The 19,996-nt window shown below is 41.9% G+C and overlaps 1 protein-coding gene across 1 annotated transcript in view; it reads right to left on the bottom strand.

Moving 5' to 3' along the window:
• Window positions 1-300: 300 nt before the first annotated feature.
• The window catches only part of KDR (kinase insert domain receptor), a 30,650-nt gene continuing 10,954 nt past the window's right edge, over window positions 301-19,996 (bottom strand). Inside the window, exons 13-30 of the mRNA XM_042053383.1 lie at window positions 19,580-19,924; window positions 18,534-18,680; window positions 18,257-18,388; window positions 16,500-16,606; window positions 15,943-16,078; window positions 15,578-15,682; window positions 14,832-14,945; window positions 13,521-13,609; window positions 11,647-11,803; window positions 10,176-10,276; window positions 8,701-8,823; window positions 8,449-8,560; window positions 7,961-8,060; window positions 7,739-7,844; window positions 6,506-6,657; window positions 2,958-3,054; window positions 2,774-2,862; window positions 301-1,917 (exon numbers count right to left, since the gene is read on the bottom strand). Of these exons, the coding sequence (XP_041909317.1) occupies window positions 1,713-1,917; window positions 2,774-2,862; window positions 2,958-3,054; window positions 6,506-6,657; window positions 7,739-7,844; window positions 7,961-8,060; window positions 8,449-8,560; window positions 8,701-8,823; window positions 10,176-10,276; window positions 11,647-11,803; window positions 13,521-13,609; window positions 14,832-14,945; window positions 15,578-15,682; window positions 15,943-16,078; window positions 16,500-16,606; window positions 18,257-18,388; window positions 18,534-18,680; window positions 19,580-19,924 (2,417 nt within the window). The 3' untranslated portion in view covers window positions 301-1,712. The remainder of the gene's footprint in view (window positions 1,918-2,773; window positions 2,863-2,957; window positions 3,055-6,505; window positions 6,658-7,738; window positions 7,845-7,960; window positions 8,061-8,448; window positions 8,561-8,700; window positions 8,824-10,175; window positions 10,277-11,646; window positions 11,804-13,520; window positions 13,610-14,831; window positions 14,946-15,577; window positions 15,683-15,942; window positions 16,079-16,499; window positions 16,607-18,256; window positions 18,389-18,533; window positions 18,681-19,579; window positions 19,925-19,996) is intronic.

The following is a 19,996-nucleotide window of genomic DNA, read 5'->3' as shown; positions in this document are numbered from 1 at the left end:
GGGAAAAGATGAATAAGGCTTTAAGGGAAAATGCTACTCCCCAGGCAAAAGCCACTATACAATTAGATCAACCATCCCCAACTGAACATAATAAACTCTTTCAGAGGAGATTCAGCTTGCACAAGCAGTCTCTTCCTCTGTCCATTTCTCTAAAGGTATTTATTGCCAACTGCTAAAAACCACTGAAGTTTCCTTGACTACACATGTTCATAGACTTGAAACAAGTAGTACTTTAGAATCTTCCCTACCAACAGAAAGGATATAATGAAAGAAAACAAACCTACTTGTAGCCCCCCACTGTAAATTTCCAGTCCCTTTTAATGAAGTGAAAAGTTTTAGCTATTAAAAAATTTTGTGACCTTTGCAATGTTACAGAACACCGATACAAAATGTGAATAGTACAATATCTGTTATATAATATATATTTATATTTTAATATATTACATTTATTTCTACATAAAGAGGCTATAAATACTGTATATGCCTTATATTCATGGTTCCCAGCATTTGACATTACAGTAAGTACAAACAAAAAAATACTTATAAAAATACAAAAAGAACTCAGTAGAAATAGCTTTACACTTTAAAATCTTGTAGTCCTCACTGTGTCTATCAATAGAGTTCTGGGACTACAAGAGCACAGGTAAGAAGTTGTCCAACATCACTCAGAGAAGATCAGAGCTGCCATGAAACCAGCCACGGATTCCCAAGGCTACCTAAACTGAGATCTCTGCCACTCCAAACAGACTTTGAGTTTTCAAAGTGAAAGAGTCAGACCTAAATCTGTGGGAGGGGGGATGAAATGAGAGGTAGGGTGCCCTTAGGATGCCCCACCAGAACCACAGAGCTTCCTGTGTCCTAGGGTAAATGACATTGCCTTTTCTCCCCGTTGTAAGTGGTGATTTGGGGGGAGGGGAATATTTTTTGCAGCAGTTTCAGGCAGCTCAGAGGCAGGCAGGCAGGCATTTGGTGTGAGTCAAGGGTGCTGGGGATGAAAGGGGAGCAGAGCCATCCTCAGAGGTCAGGCACGGCCCTGCCATTTGAGTCCCATCACTTGGCTCAATGCTCTGCCTTCTCCCTGCTAACCAACTTCACTGAGAAAATGCAGCTCATGAGGACTTGTACAGCAGCCTTTTTCCTCTGCCAAGGACAGAGACCATCACCCCCACCTATATTTAGCCCAGCCTATGTTTAGTCTCAGGCTGTCAGTGAGTGCCAGAACCTTGAGCTGGAGGTTCCTTTTTTTGTTTGTGAAGGTACAAGCAAGGAATAACTCTGAGAAACAAGAAGCCAGTGCCGTGCTGTTTCCTTCCTGGAGTCCAGCCACACAAGGGGAAAAACAAACAAAAAAACCCCCACAAAAGCAGGGATGTGCCATTATTTCGTACAAGTAGAAACATTTAAGTTGAATGCCGTGATGCTGCCTGCATCAGGCAGATGCTCCACATCTCCACAGGGTCAGCTCCTGCCATGGGGTTGGCACAGCCCACACACCACGGCTGGGGCTTTGCACCCTCAGCCACCAGCATCTCTTGAGGAAAGAACCCCAGTCTGGCACAGCGCAGTTTTGCTGCCAGATGCTTCTGCATCATCTTCAGGAAAAATAAATGTCTTTTCTTACAGATGCCATCTTTCAATACGTCAAACCTGAATACCACCAGCCCAGGCAATGAAGGCACATCCCAGGGGGAGCTGGAGCTGCCAGCTTCACCCTAGAGTGGCGCGGGGCTCTCGTAGGGGAGCCCATGAGCACGGCAGAGTGGGGGCGAAGCCTCCTGGGCACACAAGAGTTCCGTTTCCTCGCTGGAATAGACGGTGGTGTCCATGTCATCCGAGTGGTATCCTGACTGGTACCCACTTGTCTGGTTGGAGGCTTCGGACATGACGGACTCATTACTCTTGCTGGGCACCAGTGTGCTGCAAAAAAAAAACAGAAACAGGGCTGAGAGAGCTGTGGAGAGAGCCGTCTTCTGGAGGGCAGGTGGGCGACTCCAGATGGCAGCTGCTTTCCATCACAACAACAACCAAAGCAAAAGGCTGTACTTAAACCTGGCTTCAAGCCTTTTTAAACATGCATTTGATTATAAGGAGAAACCTTTTCATATGCCCTAACTTCACTAATGCATGAAAAAGATGTTTAATTTTATGACAATACAAGGAGTTAGATTGCAACCACAGATGAAATTAAGAGAAAGCTTTTAGAGGCTTTACTTCAGCTGTGGTGCAATTGTAACTGCAGTTTATCTTAGTCTGCACTGAAGTAGTTCTGGAAAAAAATAATTCCTGAGAAGCTCTCAGACAGCATACGTGAGGTTTCAGCTCCATGCACACCACTGTGCTTCCTGTGAACTGCACAATGAAACCCCTGTAAAATGCTCTGAAAATACACCTAGGTACACCCTGAAAATTTGTGTGTCAGCTATTAAAAAAAAAAAAAAAAGAAATAAAAAGCAAGCAGAAAACCAAAACCAAGAGTTCAGACAGGTCCTTGTGCTCAGTTTTGTGCACCAGCTCAGTAGCTTCGAGGGCTGATTGATACTATTGCAGCTGATAAATACAAGTCCTTTCTGGGTGCTGACTGGGGCTTCCAAAAGCTGCATTACCTCTCCTCTCCTAATACCAAATGCAGATGACCAGGCATACCGGGCACAATTTTGCTTTCTGTTTTTGAAAATACTTTAAGAAAAGATTTTGTCTTCCAAACAATTCTACAAACCAATCAGTCTTCTGACATACTGCAGGTAAAAGGTCATATTCAATCCTATAAACTTACCTAAAGGGTATTTTCACTTGTTTTTCATTCTCTTCCAATGCCTTCAGCTCTTCAGATGCAAGAACCATCCCACTATCTGTCTGGTTTTCCTGCAAAGATGTTGGAAATGCATTAAATGGAAAAAGAATAAAAACACAAAAAAAATGTATAATAGAAGGAAGCATGTATAAACAGACAAACTCACCTCCTGAACAACTTTTACAGTGGTTACCAAAGGGACATCTTCAAATGTTTTCACACTCACTGGGCGGCTTTTTCTCTTGCTACCTTGTCGGTACTGACTGCAAAGAAAACAAAACAATAAAATTCTGTGTCCACTATCCACAACTTGGCTGCAAACAGCACAATGATATCAGAACCCTTTTATCTCTCTTCAGAGAAGTTAATCCTTTTGTCAAAACATATTATGCAAACTTCAAAATATCTATTTATTGAAAGGGATGAACAGCCTAGAAAGTGGCATATTTCTGACCTTCTGCTCCTGACAATATTGATCTCTGAGCAAATCCTAAGAAATGACTTTGAGAAAACAGCTTCTTTCCTCAGTTACACCGGAGGGCTTCACTTCCTGCAAGCTTTGCTTAGAAGTATAATAAACAGAGAAGCCTGGAGCACAGACGTGTGTCTCTTCCTTCGGACAGCACTTCTGAGACCCCTGGCTGGACCTAGGACAACAACAGCAGACTCAGCACACTGCTGCCCTTCAGCCGTGGGGATCAGGACAGGGAGTGCTAAATCTCTCTTGAAGGCTCTTCTCCAAAAGAAGCCCTCTGGTTCAGGATGACATCCATAAAAAATATTGGACAAAAAAATAAAATTTACTTTCATGGAGATACTAATACAGCAAACAAAACGCCACCCTCAGCTTTCTGCCTAAGTGAATATGGAATGAAATGGATGGTGTCCCAGTTAAACAGGTCAAATTTATGTTCTTAACAGCTAATGAAGGAAAATCCATGGAGTTAGTAGAGTAAGCTGCATCCACTTGAAGTGCAAAGCTAGGGACAGTTAAGAGTATCATTCACCCCTTTTCCCAGCTTTGAGTCTAGCTCTGCTGAATCCTGCTTATGTCCAACAGAAATTTATTTAAACTGGTGGGGATTTTACAAGTTCCTTTTGTAGCCTGCTCAGGTGCTCAATCACACTTTAGAATGATTTTCAAATATTAAACCCAAGTATTTGCTGCAAATCAAATTTTTCCTAATGCTGGGGACACAGAACAATTATTTAACACCCTCTTTGGAGCAAATTTTCATGTACTGAAAACTGCTACTATGTTCCCTCTCTATTTTCTCTTCCTAAACTTAACAAAACCAGTTCTTTTCAAGCTCTCTGCACTGGCCATGTCTTCTGCTCCTCTGCAGTGGTATCTAATCTATTTCCCATCCAACACTACCAGGACCAAAACCATCAAATGGACAATCTAGTCCACTCACCCTCCTGGACAACCTGATCTTGTACGACTAGAAGTTTATTCCACAACTTGCCTTCTAAGTTTGGAAGCTCCCTCTGTGCTTGCATTTAAATGTCCACCCAGGCACAGAGCTGCATGGCCAGCACTACAGTTTTCCAGGGTGGTGAGGACTGAGAAGCCCAGCCTCTTGATCTGAATGACTTCCCAAGTATGGGAGACCTGCCTCTGCTCAGCCCAGACAAGAGGCAGCCTACAAGGGCTACAGTGAATGAGATCCTCCTGGTTAAGCAAACTACTGTTCAAATAGGACTAGAAACAGTGTGCAGGCAGAGAGAGGCTATGCATGGAGTCTGACTCCTGCTCGGTGGCAGTGAGAGCTCAGCTGATGTCCTCAGAGTATTTCCTGACATTTGCTTGCATTTTGTATTAGATTGTCCCATTAAGAAAAGGCCAAAAATGTTCTACAGGAAATCAAAATGCATCTTCTCTGCTATCCTCCAGGTCAATTATTCTCTCTAAGAATGAAACTTCGATTACTTTGACTTGATTTGTTCTTGATGAATCCATGCTGGCCATTTTTTAGTTATTTTCCTGTAGGCATTTACCATTATTTATCTGAACATTTATTCCACAATCGTTCCCAGAATTCAAATTAAACTGATTTCAGAATTACATTTTTTCTGTTCTTTCTAAGAGTAGGCATTACCTTTACACTTTACACTAACTCTTCTATACCTCACCTGACTGTTTTTAATGACAATCTTTCAAGGTTCAGAAATTGCATATCTATTTACTAAACGAAATATGGCAGATGCTAGGACATCCTGCTGATTTTAATTTACATCAGCAATCTAAGAATTCTTTAAGACTCTCCATGCTTTCCCTGTGCTTGTTATCCTCCTCCAGCTTTGATTAAGAGATTATATTTATCAGCCTTTCCTCATAGTTAGTACTTTTGTGAAGATTGAAAAAGACATCTCTGAACAGATCAATCTTTTCCACTACCTATATAGCAAGATCCATGCTTACAAAATCGTTTTCAGCTACCAGAACGTAAGAACAAAGCCCCTAAGCATGACTTAACCTCCTCACTTTGCCTCTCCTACCATGATTTCCACAAGTGCTTTCACAATCCTATAAGACGAGAAAAAAGAGATTCAAAGTCTCCTTTGACAGAGTTGACGTTGACAGAGTGCTTTTACTTCTGTTCATAACAGGAAATGGGGACCAGGAAAAGCCATATAGGAAGTATTAAAAGTGGAAAATAAGTGTGATATTTTCAGTGTTAAATCATGCTTTTTTGTCTTTTAAACATGTATAGTTTGAACTGTCCCACTACTAAAACATGGGTTCAGCTGCAGGATCATAAGTTCAGCTGAAGTGTGAAATGTATTGTGCCCAGGTAGTCTCTTCTAGGACCACATAGAAATGTTCTCCTGCTGTACCCCAAATCATCGGGAACTCCGTCTGTGGTGAGTATGATACACGCAGCGAGGCAGAGGGCTCTGCTTCATGGAAACCACATGAAACCTGCCAACAGACTCTGTCTCCACCCTGACGGTTGCATCCATCTCTTTCTATCCTCCTTCTTCTGAGACTGGATTGAGCAACCCAGAGCTCCCAGCATCTCAGTGGCTGCGCTGGATGAGAAAATGCCTTTCTCCCTTACATCCCAAGCCAGAGGTCCTCAAAGTGTCCAATATAAGCCCCTGAAGTGCATTAGTACAAACTCCGTACTGGAAAGTCACCTCTGCCATGATACCCAACAGCATCTACCATTATGGATGTCCTAGGAGCCCACCAGAAGCAAGCAGTGGACAAAACCCAATGACAACACTATTTACATCACGTTCCTCTTGGCTATCAATTCATGACCTATTTTCCAGTATTTCATTTTAGGAGGAGAAATGCCAGAGAGATTATTAATGACAGATCTATCATCATTAATACTCTTGGCAGCTGCAACACAAGAACACTGCGAACACAACTGAATTGGACCAGTAAAACCTTCTATATGTTCTGGTTCTTCAAAAACAAATAACAGATATTGTCATGTTTTTTGCTTTTTTTGTTTGTTTTTGAATGACAATACCAAATCTTGAAAGGGTAGCAACATTTAAAATAAATAAGAAAATCACTAATTGGGAAGGTAAGAAACAAGCTTTTGCCTACAAAAGCTTTACAAATTCCTCCTTATCCCTATGGAGAAGGTTAAATATGGACCAGGCAGCTGAAATCTCTTCCTTTCATTTTCCCTTCCCCCAGCATGAACAAAACCTTCCCAGAGGCCCCAGTAGGATGTCCACCATATAAAATACCTAATTCCTGCTGTGTTGTCATAATGGAATTTAGGATCACAGACTTCCTCTTCCTCCCTACAGGAAGCAGGTGAAGTTGGGAGAGAGAGACCCGAATCCTCTTCCATATTCAGTGATACTGACAAAGGAAGGACAATGTAGTCTTTACCATCCTGTAGAATGCAGTGAAAAAATACAAAAAATAAATAGGCTACAGAGACACACAGACATAAACAGATACATGCATGTACATGGAGAATGCATCAGCCCAACAGTGTGGGTGTTTTATTAAACTGTGAACAGTATACCACCTCTGCAGGAGCAGCTACATTAAAAGAAAGAAGCTTAATAAGAACCACTTTCAAGTAGTTTTGAATTTTAAAAAAATAGATTTTTATATGATCTACTGTAACATAATGTATAAACTGGACTTTTTATTGACGTCTTTGAAAAAATAGAAGTAGATTTTGATAATGTTTGAGTTCCAATGCCACAAAGAAAATGAACCTGATGTTTTAGAGGGGCAGTGTAATTTGCATCATCACTGATAGGCTAGAAAGGGAGAGTTTGTCTAATAGGGGAGCACACAGCCAAATAAATCCTCCTTCATTCAGTGGGCTCACATCTATTGCCCCGGCCTTGTCCACTTCTGTAGTAACTGAAGAGGAAGCCACAAGATGGAGAGCCTGAAAGGGAAGCCCATGTACCCACCTGGTCGCAGTGGGCTCTTTTACTGGAATGCCTGCACACAGGTCATGCCTTAATACATTAATTTGCATGGAGCTGCTCACAGGCAATGAAGTTTTTGTATCCTTGTTTTCCAGGATAGCCATTAAAAGCATTGCAGCCCACAACCTCACATACACGAAGATAACCATCTTTGGCACAGTAAGATCAACAGGAGCTACCTGCTGGAATGCGTCTGCAGCATGCAGAGAAATCAGCAGCAGAGCAGGGAACTGAGCCTGTGCCAACAACTCCCCAGCAAAGACAGCAGTAGTGTCATGGGAAGGCTTACTGGCAGGGCGGAGTGACCTGTGGTTACCACAACACAGCCTCCGGGATCTTTACACCGCAAGTCACTCTCTGCTAGTCGGAGACCCAGCTGGTGGTCAGTAATGGGAGCGCTAGAAGAAGCCCAGGCTCCGTGACAGCCCCAGCAGACAGTACCCAACTATGGAATGCTGTGGTGGCTGGCAGAACAGGACAGATTCAGCTGGTGGTTTTAGCAACCAGAGAATACAGTTCACGTACCTGACGGACGTTGGCTTGCAGTAAATTCCCCAGGTGCTCCACGAGCTCTGAAAAAGTTGGTCTCTGCTTAGGATCTCCATGCCAGCAATCCAACATTGTTTGGTACCTAGAACAACAAAACCAATTAAAATACCAGCATAAAGAAAACAGCACCTATTGCTTGCTCCTGCACCTGCTAGTAGTGTGGGGTAAAGGTGGGCAGCTGGAAGAACAGTTTCTCACATTTCTGGTGTTGTATAATCTGGTGCTCTCATTCTCGTTCCTTCTTTCAGTCTTCTGCAAAATTCTTCATCAATTTTCACTCCAGGGTACGGTGATGCACCTAAAATGAAAGCAACAGTAATTTTAATGCATTAGACTCTTAAATTTTGGGATTAATTTTCAAGCAAATAACTTGTTATGGTTTGTGTTAATAAGGCAATTCAGTGTATTTGGATGTGTAAACAATTTATACTTATGATGGAAACAGCAACTGATTGAGTAAATGAGGCACATCATCACGTACTGAAATTGCATGAAAAAGCATTTCAAGCCTACGTTCCTACATTTGCATTTTGAAGAAAATTTTGGTGTTTTATTTTGATGGAGGAAATATATAGGAATTTTTCAAGAAGTAAAAAGAAAATGCAACAGAGGATCCCAGAACACTTTGACTGTTTTCTTCAGACTCTTTTGTTTAGAGATGGTTCAGTAAAATTAAAGTGACTCACCTAACGAAAATATTTCCCACAGCAGAACTCCAAAGGACCATACATCACTCTGAATGGTATACACTCTATCAAAAATGGTTTCTGGTGCCATCCATTTTAGGGGTAGTCTGGCCTAAAAGCATTTTCATAAACAAAATGGTATCACAGTTTAGCAAAACACTGAGTTTCCACAAACTTCTTTAAGGGAAAAAAAGAAAAAAGAAGTCCTTATTTCATATTAATTCTCTATCAAACAGATAATCTGAAACTTACATCTCCTTTCCTGACGTAATCTGGGTCTTTGTAGATGTCTCGAGCCAAGCCAAAATCACAGATTTTGACCACATTATTGTCTGACAAGAGGATATTACGAGCAGCCAGGTCCCTGTGGATGCACTGCAAAGAGAAGTAAACAACATCATATGCTGCCTGTGGTCACAGCTCTGTCCACAGGGCTGATCTCTTTCACATATGTGCTCTCCTACCCTCAAAGGCCAGATAATTCTTAAAACCTTTTAAGAAAAAGAAACCTCAGCATCAACAGTTGCTGATTTTAAGTGCTTTTTTGATGGTCACAACTGATTTGGCTCAGGGAGACTTGTGTTCTCAAGTCCAAACATACATCTGTTTATCCACTGTGCAGAGAGGGCCTTTGAAGTTAGCTAATTAATTATCCTAAGAAGCTGACACAAAACAGGTTCAGATCTGATTACTTTTAGATTTACTTAGGTTCACTCAAATCTGTGCACTCCACTATTTCTCTGAAAAACACCACACTAAAATGCTGACTTGATTCCAACACAAACTAATCTTTACTACAGAGAAAGAAGTCCACATCTCTACCTATGCAGAACAACAGCTTAGTTAACAACCAAACAGTTCAAAACTCAAGCCTCAATAGCCTGAAGTAAAAAAATCAGGCTCTGAAAGTGGCTACAGGTTTGCTTCTAGTATGGACTGAAACTGCAGATTCTGGAGGAAGGTATTTTTACACATGCACATCAATCAAGATGTATGAAGGGCAGACAAGAACATGTTTTTAGAAAAAGACTCTGAAGTCTGCTCTTGAACACCTAGCCTGCACTCTAGAGCAGTGTTGTATTTCCTGCTTCTATTTTCTTTTCCCATTTCTAAGTATTTTTTGTTTCTATACAGCTGCAGGCAATTCCTCACTCTTGCTGGAATTGTCATCCTTTGAAATATGTGCTCTACATATTTAGGCTCAAACCACAGAAAAATACTTCTAGAAGGCCAAAATGCAAGTGAGGTGCTGTTGACTGCCAGGGTGTCTTCTGCAAGAGATTATCCAAGGAGTCATCCATGAAGTTTCATAGCTGAGTATCGTCTCTCCTCACATTGCCCCTCCAATCCCAGTGCACAAGGTACAAGAAACTTTTTGCTCCTCAGAGAAAAATCTTTTATTCTCATTTAGCTCCTGTTACCAGGGATTTGTCCCTAATTCCCTTAACTGTCCTTAGAAGTCAGCTCCCCTCCTCCAACCACTTAACCATTCTTCTGTGAAGTGGTGGCCCATAAACCTTATACAGATCACTAACATTTGTGTCAATAAATGCACACGCTGTTTCACTCTGTAGCATGAATGATTTGGGTATGTCTTAGAGCAAAAAGAAAATGTTGTGGGTGACTGCTAGTCCAAAGATGAACATGCTGTTTCCTTCTATAGACCTACAGCATTACTTCCTACAGTCAAATAAATAACATGCCACTCTTCCTGAGAAGTTCCTTACTTTGCGTGAAGCCAAGAACTCCATTCCCCTTGCCACCTGGAAGCTATAACAGATGAGGTCCTCCATGGTCAAAGGGTTCTTGCAAAGGTCTTCAGGACCAGCTGCAAAGAATCAGATGACAGTCAAACATGCCCTTTGTCACTGATTTCACCAATAACTGCTGTTAGGTAAAAGGCCATGTGAACCTTATGCCACACTGGACTGGAAGAGCAAATCAAGCACTTTTTTTGGCTGTATAATTATCACTAACAACCCATTTTACATCAAACTAGTCCTGTGTAAAATAAATTTTGAGATGATGGGCTATACCCTAGGCCTCCTTGCTTATTTCCAGAGTTCCCACCAGAGGAAAGATTTGCAAAACAATCCCAAAAGCAAAACAACTGAAACCCAGCTCACAAGTCCCTAGGACAGTAAAGCTTTCTGTGGTTTCAGTTGAACTTAGAAACGAAGGAGAGGGAGGCCCCACCTAGTCTTTATGAAGAAAGAATGTGCCATAGGGAGAAAGACTTCAATTCAGCAAAAAGCCCTGCTAATTTAGTGTAGAAGAACCCTAACCTCATCCTCTAGTAACCTGGAGGAATAATGTACTCAAATATCCAAAGATACCTAGGCATTTAGTTCATGCTGAAATAAACAACTCTTTGCTCAGCTCCTCATTTTAAGCAGGCATCTACCAAGAACTACAGCACTGGTGGCTAAAACCTTAACCTAAGGGCTGCTTCAGGTAACATCCCAGCTCAGAGGGTGAATGTTTACACCAGGGAGTACTGGAAAGGGACCATGATGGTGTGGAAATGTATGTGTGACATTACCTATTGGATTGCATTGAAACTGCAAGATCATTCTCCCTGTTCACATACTGATGATGATGTCACCCCAGGTGAAATTAGCAGCCTCTGAAATGGCAGCACTGAGCATTTTGTGCTGCATCTGCCAAAGGAGGACATGGCAAATGTATCAGTGAAACCACTGCAGAGGATATGTGCATCCTGGGGAGGCTTTGAATGAGCGGATAATTCAGGCTTCCTGTTCCTGACAGACCACCTGGGCCGAGGGAAGGCAAAGCAAGCTCTCTGCTAACAAGCAGTGAAGCAAATAGCATTTCACAGTATTTAACTTCTGGGTAAACTTTAAGGAAATTCAGTTAGCACCCTGGTGCATCCCTCTCTGCACTGCCTTTGGAGTTTGTGCTCTGTGATTTTACCGGAAGATATAGGGGCACTAAACACACACATCTCCAAAAGGCTTCACACTAAAAACAGACCCTTTTCAGACAGGACATTATCTGGGACTGGGCTGAGGGGTTTGGGATCCTGATCTAGATAATCCATAGCTCAGGAACTTTGGTCAACCAGAGAATAGCCTGCACACAGCTTTGAGGGAGCTTCGGAAATCACAGAGTCCCCAATGTCCCTCATCAGCCCCACCAATGACACATGTTCCAACACCAGGAGAAGACATATCCTACCATCCTCCTCTTCCACGTCACTCAGGGACCGCTCCTCCACAAAGCCAGAGCTTGCTGAGCTCTGGCTGCTTGTGATGCTGTCCAACCGTCGCTTCAGGTCAGAAGAGACATCACCAACGTAGTTCTCTTTCCCCTGCCGAAATCTGGCACATTTGGTCTAGAAATATGAGGGGAGGGTGAGAAAAATCAGAAGCTGAAAGCATGCCAGAAGCTTCTACTGGAGAGGCAGTGGTGCTCCCTATGGTCTGTGCCAAGGTGACCAGGGAAGGCAGGGACAGCAACCCAGTGAAGGCATGATCAGCTGCTCTGCTCCAAGCCAGCGCTGGTTGGGGCACCAGGCCGGTGCACTGACAGTACCAGCAAAACCCAACCCATGGCCATGCAGGTTCACCAGCTGGAGCACCCTCTGCCACTCCACAGCACAACTTTTGCCTGCTTTCACAACCTCCCAGCCAAACCCAGCAACATCTCCACATGCTGGGGACTAAATGCCCACTGAGGAGCTGGTCTCCTCAGCCCCTGGTGCCCCCCACCTGTGAAACAAACATGGATGGATGCTGCCAAACCCTCTCATACACTCCAGCCTCTCCGTACTGCTATGGCTTTACCTCCTGCTGCTGCAAAGAGCCTCCTGCTAAACCTCTACCTTGGCCAAAACTCTAACAGCCATCTGACTTATTTCCTTCTTCCCCTAAGCCACTGCATGCCTCTAGGGAGGAATCCAGCCCCAGAGGCGTCTTCCAAAACATTTTCCTTTTCTCCATTGCTTTGGTTTGGTGATTTTTTTCCCTGGCAGAGCTGTTTTTTACCATTGCCAAATCCCATTCCTGCCGCTTGTGTAAGCGAGGGTCAGCACCCTCATGAAACCCTGTCTCTTCCTTCAAGGCCTCTCAGATATTTGTTTATCTTTTTACCTCACAAGAAGACGCAGTGAGCTGCCTTTGCCAATACAAAATAGTAAACAATGTCTCCAAGGATAAAGAAAAATAACCCCCTGGAGAACCAACAAGCAGTGGGAAGAAGCTCTGATCTAAACACAGCAGCTGCAGGAAGATTCAAGTCTACCAACATGGCAGAGCACAGCCCAGAGGCCTCCCTCTTAGCTGTGGGTGGAAAAGGGTTGGGTCCCCAGGGTGACCCTGAGTGCTGGGTACACACAGCCAAGTTCTTCAGACAGCAATCTGACCCTCAGAGGGCATGGATCCTCCAGAGGGATCCTCTAAAGAAATAATACTCCTCTCAGAGCTACCCAGAAATGAGTTTGAAAATGCTGGTCTCCATCCTCCCCCTTCTTTCAAATCAGGGTGCAGAGGGGGTGCTGTGATGGAGCTCCTGTTTGCAAAGGACTTGGGAGTTGAAAAGCTGAATGTAAACTCATGAGTTACATCAATTATACAAAACTATTAACAGCAAAAGAAATGTATAGCCTTGTTCAGCAACGAGCCAAGGGAACAGATAATCACGTGATAGTAGATACCTATGGATATCTGATGGATATATACACTAAAAAAGGAGTGCAGTTATTTAAGGTGGTCTGGAGCTTAACTAAGAAAGGAAAAAATTGAGGCTGATAATCAGAAAAAACTTCCTGAAAGATATGGCCAAGTGTAGAACAGTCTGCCAAAGGAAATAGTGGAAGCCCAGTTCCTTTGCACATTTTAAGCTAACAATAACAAAACAGCTACATTGCAGGGGCCAGGGGAAAGACTAGATGACCTCTGATGTCTTTGCCATCTCTCATTCCCATGAGAAGTACACTAAGACATTCAGCATCCCCAAGGATTGCTGCTTCAGCCTGCACTAGAAGAAGAAACATTGTGTGTGGAAAAAACCCCACCAAACCAAACATGCTACTGTTAACCTTGACTCCTTACCTTGTAGGGGACAAATTCACTCCTCTTGCTCCGTAGGTAAGCTGACAGATTTCCGAACTTGCAATATTCCACAATCACCATGAGTGGGCCTGTACAACGCATAAAGCAATTCATTAGACCATTAATATCCCACCTTATCTCACAGCATAACTTCCAGCTAGAAACACATACAGTTCAAAGAGTATTCTGACAGCCAAAGGTTTTTAAAAATATCAGTAATAAAAAAAATTAAAATCTAATCAAAACACTGAAATTATTCACTTTTCTTCTGTTTAAGGGAAGAAAACAAAGCACATAATTTTGAAAATCACAGGCTTAGTTTCATATGCCAGAAAGTATAGTGGTGTGCTTATACTTGAAGCACCAGTAACAGCCCAAGTTAATTGACATTGTCAGGATGCGACATAAATATTTGAATGAACTTAAGTGCAATTAACCTCTGCAATAAAATACACACATGATTATCCATGCACTTTTCTGCAGGCAGTTAAAGTACTAAAAATTTAAAACTGGAATCTTGATTTCAGACATAGATGCTTTAATGTACAATCTAAATGTGGTATTTCATGTTCAAATTTACTTCATATAGGCATATTCTGTGGTGAAAAATTTCCATCCTAGGTTTCACATACTGGCCATTTCTATTTTATTATGGAATAAACAAGGAAATAAATATTTATGGATTATGTTTCCTTCAACTACTGACTTCTGTCATGGAACTTTACAAATTAAATTTTCATCCCATTGTAAGCCAACAAGTTAGTGTCCCTGAAAAATTATTACTGAGTTACTTTACACTGAATTTCTTCCAAATTAATTTGTAGCACTAGATTTGCTAAACAAAACATCTGTCCCTGATTATAAAGTGAAATATGTTCATCCACCCAGAGCTGGACTCCAAATTGAAATCTCCCCTCCTACACACACACAGAGGCACCAACAGCCCATCCAAAACAGAAAGGAGAAGTCCCAGCTTGCAGTCATGCTGTAGCTGGTGACAAGACTAAGAGTAACTGGTTAAATCTGGTGTTAGACTCAGCTCTGAAGTCTGTTACACATGGGCTGTCCACTATAAAGATATATCTCAAGTACAGAAAAGCAAAGTGAGAGAACAACTAAGGGATGGAGCTGCATGGCCCTTATTCCACCTTTATTCCACCTCTGGCCTGCTCACTCTTACCAGATTTTACTTTTTTTTAAGAAAGAACTACTCTTTCCAATCCTCAGTTTGAATTTTAATTGCCTATGCAGCAGAAACGGAAGAAATAGGGTTTTTATTAGCACCTCCTCACCCACTAAGAAGTTACTCACCTCCCGGCTTTGTGCAGGCTCCAAGTAAATTGACAACATTGAGATGATGGCCAATATGAATGAGTATCTTCAGCTCTGACATAAGTGCTCTGTGCTCACTATGGGTTGCCCCTTCTGCAGAGGTAAAGCAACACAGGTCAGGAGCATCATAGACAGAAAGGTTTTTCCCTCCTACCCATTCTCTTCTGGTATTTATCCAGCCCATCATGTGAGGAGCCTTGTTGGCTGGCAGGCTGTGTCAAAAATGCCAGTACAGCACAGGGTGGAATACAGCCCCTAGCTGCTGGCAGCCCCATTTCGCTGCCCTATTACATGTTCTTTAGAAACAATGTGTCTGGGAACCACACATTTCAACTTTCCTGTGGCAAATGTGAGGCAGTATAATATGATTTAAAGTGAGGAGAAAGCTATTCCAAATTACAACTCAGTTTGGAGCGTGCCTAAGCCATTGTCTTGAGACTTGCAGAAAACTTCCCACGAGGATGCATAAGGCAAAAATGGACATGTGCAAATTGATTGCAGGAGCAACTTTATGTTCTGAACCTAAGTGGAATTATAAAAGCAGTGGCTAGGAAACCACTATTGCTCCAGTTATCAGTGAGGGAAAGGCACATACTTTCTCTAATCATTGCTTCATGATAACACCTGTTAAACTAAACTTTTACAACAATGGGTACAATAGTTATAGTGTTGACAAATATCCCTATATTGTATATTCAAGTTGAAGTTTTAGTCATTATTTTTACCTTTAAGCATTTTGACTGCCACTGTTTTGCAGGTAGCAGTTTTGTCAATCCCAAACGCATCTGCTTCTATGACCTGGCCAAAAGCTCCACGTCCAAGAGGTTTACCTTGAAGTGAGAACACAAACATATTCTCTTGGCACAGCAGGCAAAAGTTGTAGAATAAAAAGCAACTCCAAAATGAGTTAATGAAGCAGAAATTAACAGAGGACTTGAAATGTAGACAGGATGCACCACATCCTATGGGAACACAGAGCCCACTTAGGGATCATGCAGCAGAGCAGTCCCGTGGTGAGCCAGGACCCAAAACACCCTCCAGCATAGTGCTGGCTGCAGCATCACTAATGGCTTATGCAATGAAAACTCACCTAGCTTTAGCCGGTCTCTGGGAAACTCCCACTTGCTGGCATCATATGGGAGCCTCTCACAGTGCTCATCTATAGGAACTTCATCCGGATCCATGATGATTGACAAGTAGCCAGTCTTCATGTCCCCTCCGTTGGCCTGGAAAATGGTATTAGTTGCAGTTGCACAGTTTTTTGCTAGCAACGTGCAGGCAAAATGCCATTTTCTCACTTTAGAGTATTTCATTAGTTCCCAGAAATGCCAGGCTACCATTTCCCTACACCATGTCATCATGAGTGTGATCATTGTTAATTACTTGCACTTTTCTTTTCTCGCTCTCTCTTTTTGTTTTTTTAATAAACAGAACCAGATGAAACATTTTTCTCTTGCAAGGGCCTGTTCAATTAAAAACAAATTTCTGCACTCCTGGTTCCAGGCAAGAATGTCATGGCATGGAGAGAAAAAATGTGTCTGTTGATTTAAGAACAATGGAAAGAAGCAACACAAAAGGCCTCAAGTCAGCTCTCATTTGTCATGCAAGACCAGTGCTGATAGGACAGTATGAGAATTTTTTCATTACCCGCTTAACGGTCCGGAGGATGATTACGAGAAGCAACCAGAAGAACATGGCAATCACTGCAGTGCCAACGAGGATAATGAGCTCCAGATTTGTTTTCTCTTCAGCGCCTGGGAAGAAATAAATGAATATTTGAGTGATAGTTGGAAGCATATTTGTTTTGTTCATTCATTAAAGTAAAGAACAGAGCTCCTTGTTCTGAAGGTTCATTTTAAAAGTGCAACATAGAGCAAGGAAACGAAATCCAAACAAAACAAAAAGCTTGGGGGGTTATGTTGGAATATTACAGTTCCATGTTGCTTTACACACCATCCAATTTCTCAGCATCAACTTTGTTCCGAGGACAGTGTCTGAACCTTTGACAAATATAAAAAAAGTAAAATTCACATTTTGGAAAGAAATAATTGTTTTAGAATACCAAAAACTAATTACTCTTTCTTTAGAAAGATACCCCCATCATATAGAAAAACACCCCCATCATATAGAAAATAAAGAGCTGTGAGAATGACCCAGGGAACAATCTCTCTCTTGTCTCTTGACATCATTCATCTGGGCCATGAAAAATGTGGATCTACAAGAACCCATGATAATAAGGTCTTATTTACAACGTTCCTTTTCCCGTAAAATAGTGGCCAGCAGATACCACTTGAACATCTTTTAGTGCACAGAGGCAGCTCTCTTCTTCAGCTCCTGTTTGCCACATCATGCTCCTGTATTTCATCCTTTGCACCACAGAGATTTTCCCACACAGTAGCACACTCCATTGCATGACCCCAATGAGCTGCACTAAAAACTTCTTGGAGTGAAACAGTATGTCTCACACAGATTTCAAATTTCTACAGACATGCCCCAGCCATATTTACCACATCAGCTGAGATCTACATCGATATCATCTGCAGATAATTTCCACCCCATGTAAACATTTGCCCAACATCTAAATATCCTAAAGGGACCTATGAGGATAACATGAACTTTAATTACCTTAATGGAACAGATCAGACAACCACCTTGACTGTAAAGACAGAGGTTTGTGAAGGGTTCAGTGACTAAAGTATGCAAATGTACTAATACCAAGAGCAAGGAGCTTTTAGTTTGAGGCTTCTTGTTGCAACTTTTGAAAGTCCATCGTGGTCCCAGCTACCCACATTGCAGACTAACCTCTTGCTAGGATTTATTGTTTGTCATTGCAACTTGTATTTTGGTGTGCCACAACAGGACTGGAACAAGTGAGAGATGGGTCTCACAAATGCTGCTTTCAGAGTGTGATGGACCAAAGCTGGAGTCCCCTAACTCAAAATCACTACCTGCTTCAATGAAATGGGACAGCAATCACAACAGACTGCAAAAACTCTTCACTATGTTTTTCTTAGATGCTGTGAGAACAATGACATAATTTTGAAAGGTACAACATCCTATGCTAAAAAAAATAGTATGTCATTTATGTTACCTAGACAACAGAGATGCCCCAGGATAGCTGCATGTTTATGTAGCTCTGTTGTATGGGTTTGCATGTAATATAGATTGGCAGAGTTTTCTTTGCAAAAAAAGTAAGATAGATGCAGTTTTTGTTGAAAAGCTCTAAACAGCATAGTGGAGAAGAAAGCATCAACCTCAACAGCTGGTTTATGACAGCTATGACAGCACCAAATTTGAGCTTGTTAGGAACGGTCAGGACTTTTCACAAATTTCATAGCGTATTTTCAGATCTCCCATCAGGATAGCCAGTATTATGCACAATCTGGAAAGAAGCTAACACCAACCTTCCACTGAAAAAAAAGCCACTGCTTTACTGCATCCGAGGACATTGCATGCAAGGCAGGTGTATAGCCCTCCATCTTCTTTCCTCACTCGACGGATGGTTAGTGTTTTGTTCCCATCTTTCAAAACAATACCTGGAAAAAAATTATGGTTCTTAATTTTGCTATTTTTATGCTAATTTTTGTTAAGAATTCAAAATGAAACTTTCATGGTGAAAATCAGCAGTCAGTCCCATGAAAGAAAGCATTTTAATGACAATAGCAAGGCAGCAATCCTCACCTGAATCTTCCACAAGGGTCTCGTTATTTTTAAACCACGTGATGCTTGGAGGAGGAATGCCATTCACTGCACATGACACTTCTATAGTTTCACCAATGTTTGTTGTTTGATTTTCCAGATTTCCAACAAGTGTGGGTGCTATGGGCTCTGTTGATTTGAAAATACAGTAAAGTTACTGATTATTAATAAAAAGATCAATTAGTAGCCATTCATGTCCCAGTAACAAAGTATCAGATCCTTTTATTACACCAAGAGCCACAGCATTCATGTTAAGATCATAGCTCAACTTCCACATGACATGAAAGGATTAATATAGCCAAGAAAATTTCAACAGTATTGATATAAATTGCTTTAGCTGATTTAATTTGTAACTGCTCAGGCTGCTGAGGGAAGAGGGAATACTTGAGAAATTGCTTCCCTCACATTTCTACGTCCAGGGTCCTTATGAGAGGCTTGGCACTCTTAGTCCATTAAACATCCATTCAAGATGGGCCATGAACATGTATAAGTATTTTCCTGAATCTGCCTAATCAACCTAGACATCTAGGTCCCAAAGCAAAGTCATCACTATTTTTGTGAAATCTGACTGATTATCAGCTTGCATTGCTTGTGCCTGAATACCAGTATCACTTATGGCAGTTTTAAATTATAGGCACTGCTTCAGACTCGAGAGACAGCCACACAAAGCAACAGCATCAATGCTATGAATACACATGTGCATATACAGCTACAGAGAAAAATGTGTTCAGAAAAGTAGAGTTGAGAAGTTACTGAGCTAAACACATTACCTCAGCAGGAGCCAAACACATCTCCTTGCACAGTACAGTGGCTCAGTCAGTGTTTCCTCACTGGCATTAATGAAAGAGTCCCTGCTGCCTGGACAAGCCCCAGAAGTGTGTGTTACAACAACTGGTTTAAATCTATTTAACACACTGAGTGCACCGTTAACCAAACACATGCAAAGCCTGAACACACCAAAAACTGCCACTACTGCAATGATTTTCATACACAACCACTCATTTTGCTTCAGAGTAAGAGATTAGTACCTTGAACAGTAAGGTGCTTCACCAGGCAGTGCTGTGTCTTAGCCTTTTTGTCCTGAGCAATGCAAACATAGTCCCCTCCATCTTGCAGGGAGATGTTACGAAGGATGAGCTCCAAGGTGATGTTTTCACCATTGGTATTTGAAACTGTCTCATTCAGCTTCTGGAGAGCATTGAGGTTCTTGCAAACAGGCATGGGCAGCCCTCCAAAGGGAGTCTGTGAAACGTGAGCACTGAGTTTGTACCATGATAGCTTCTCAAAGGTGAATTTGTCTGCTGTGCATCGCAAGGACATGTTATCCTTCTCTGTCAGTTGATTCTGAGGCTGGAGATTAATTTCAAGACCCCCTGCAAGTTAAAAAAGTAAAAGAAATTCCTATTTGATTCTGCATTTTGTGGCTAACATTAACTTGAAAAAGT

The sequence above is a fragment of the Corvus kubaryi genome, unplaced genomic scaffold (genome assembly GCF_017639235.1).
Source record: "Corvus kubaryi isolate FWS band 111438036 unplaced genomic scaffold, C.kubaryi_AGA036_p1.0 split1-131, whole genome shotgun sequence".
Classification (NCBI taxonomy): domain Eukaryota; kingdom Metazoa; phylum Chordata; class Aves; order Passeriformes; family Corvidae; genus Corvus; species Corvus kubaryi.
Note: the sequence above shows the minus strand (reverse complement) of the source record. Positions and strands in the feature narration are given on the sequence as shown.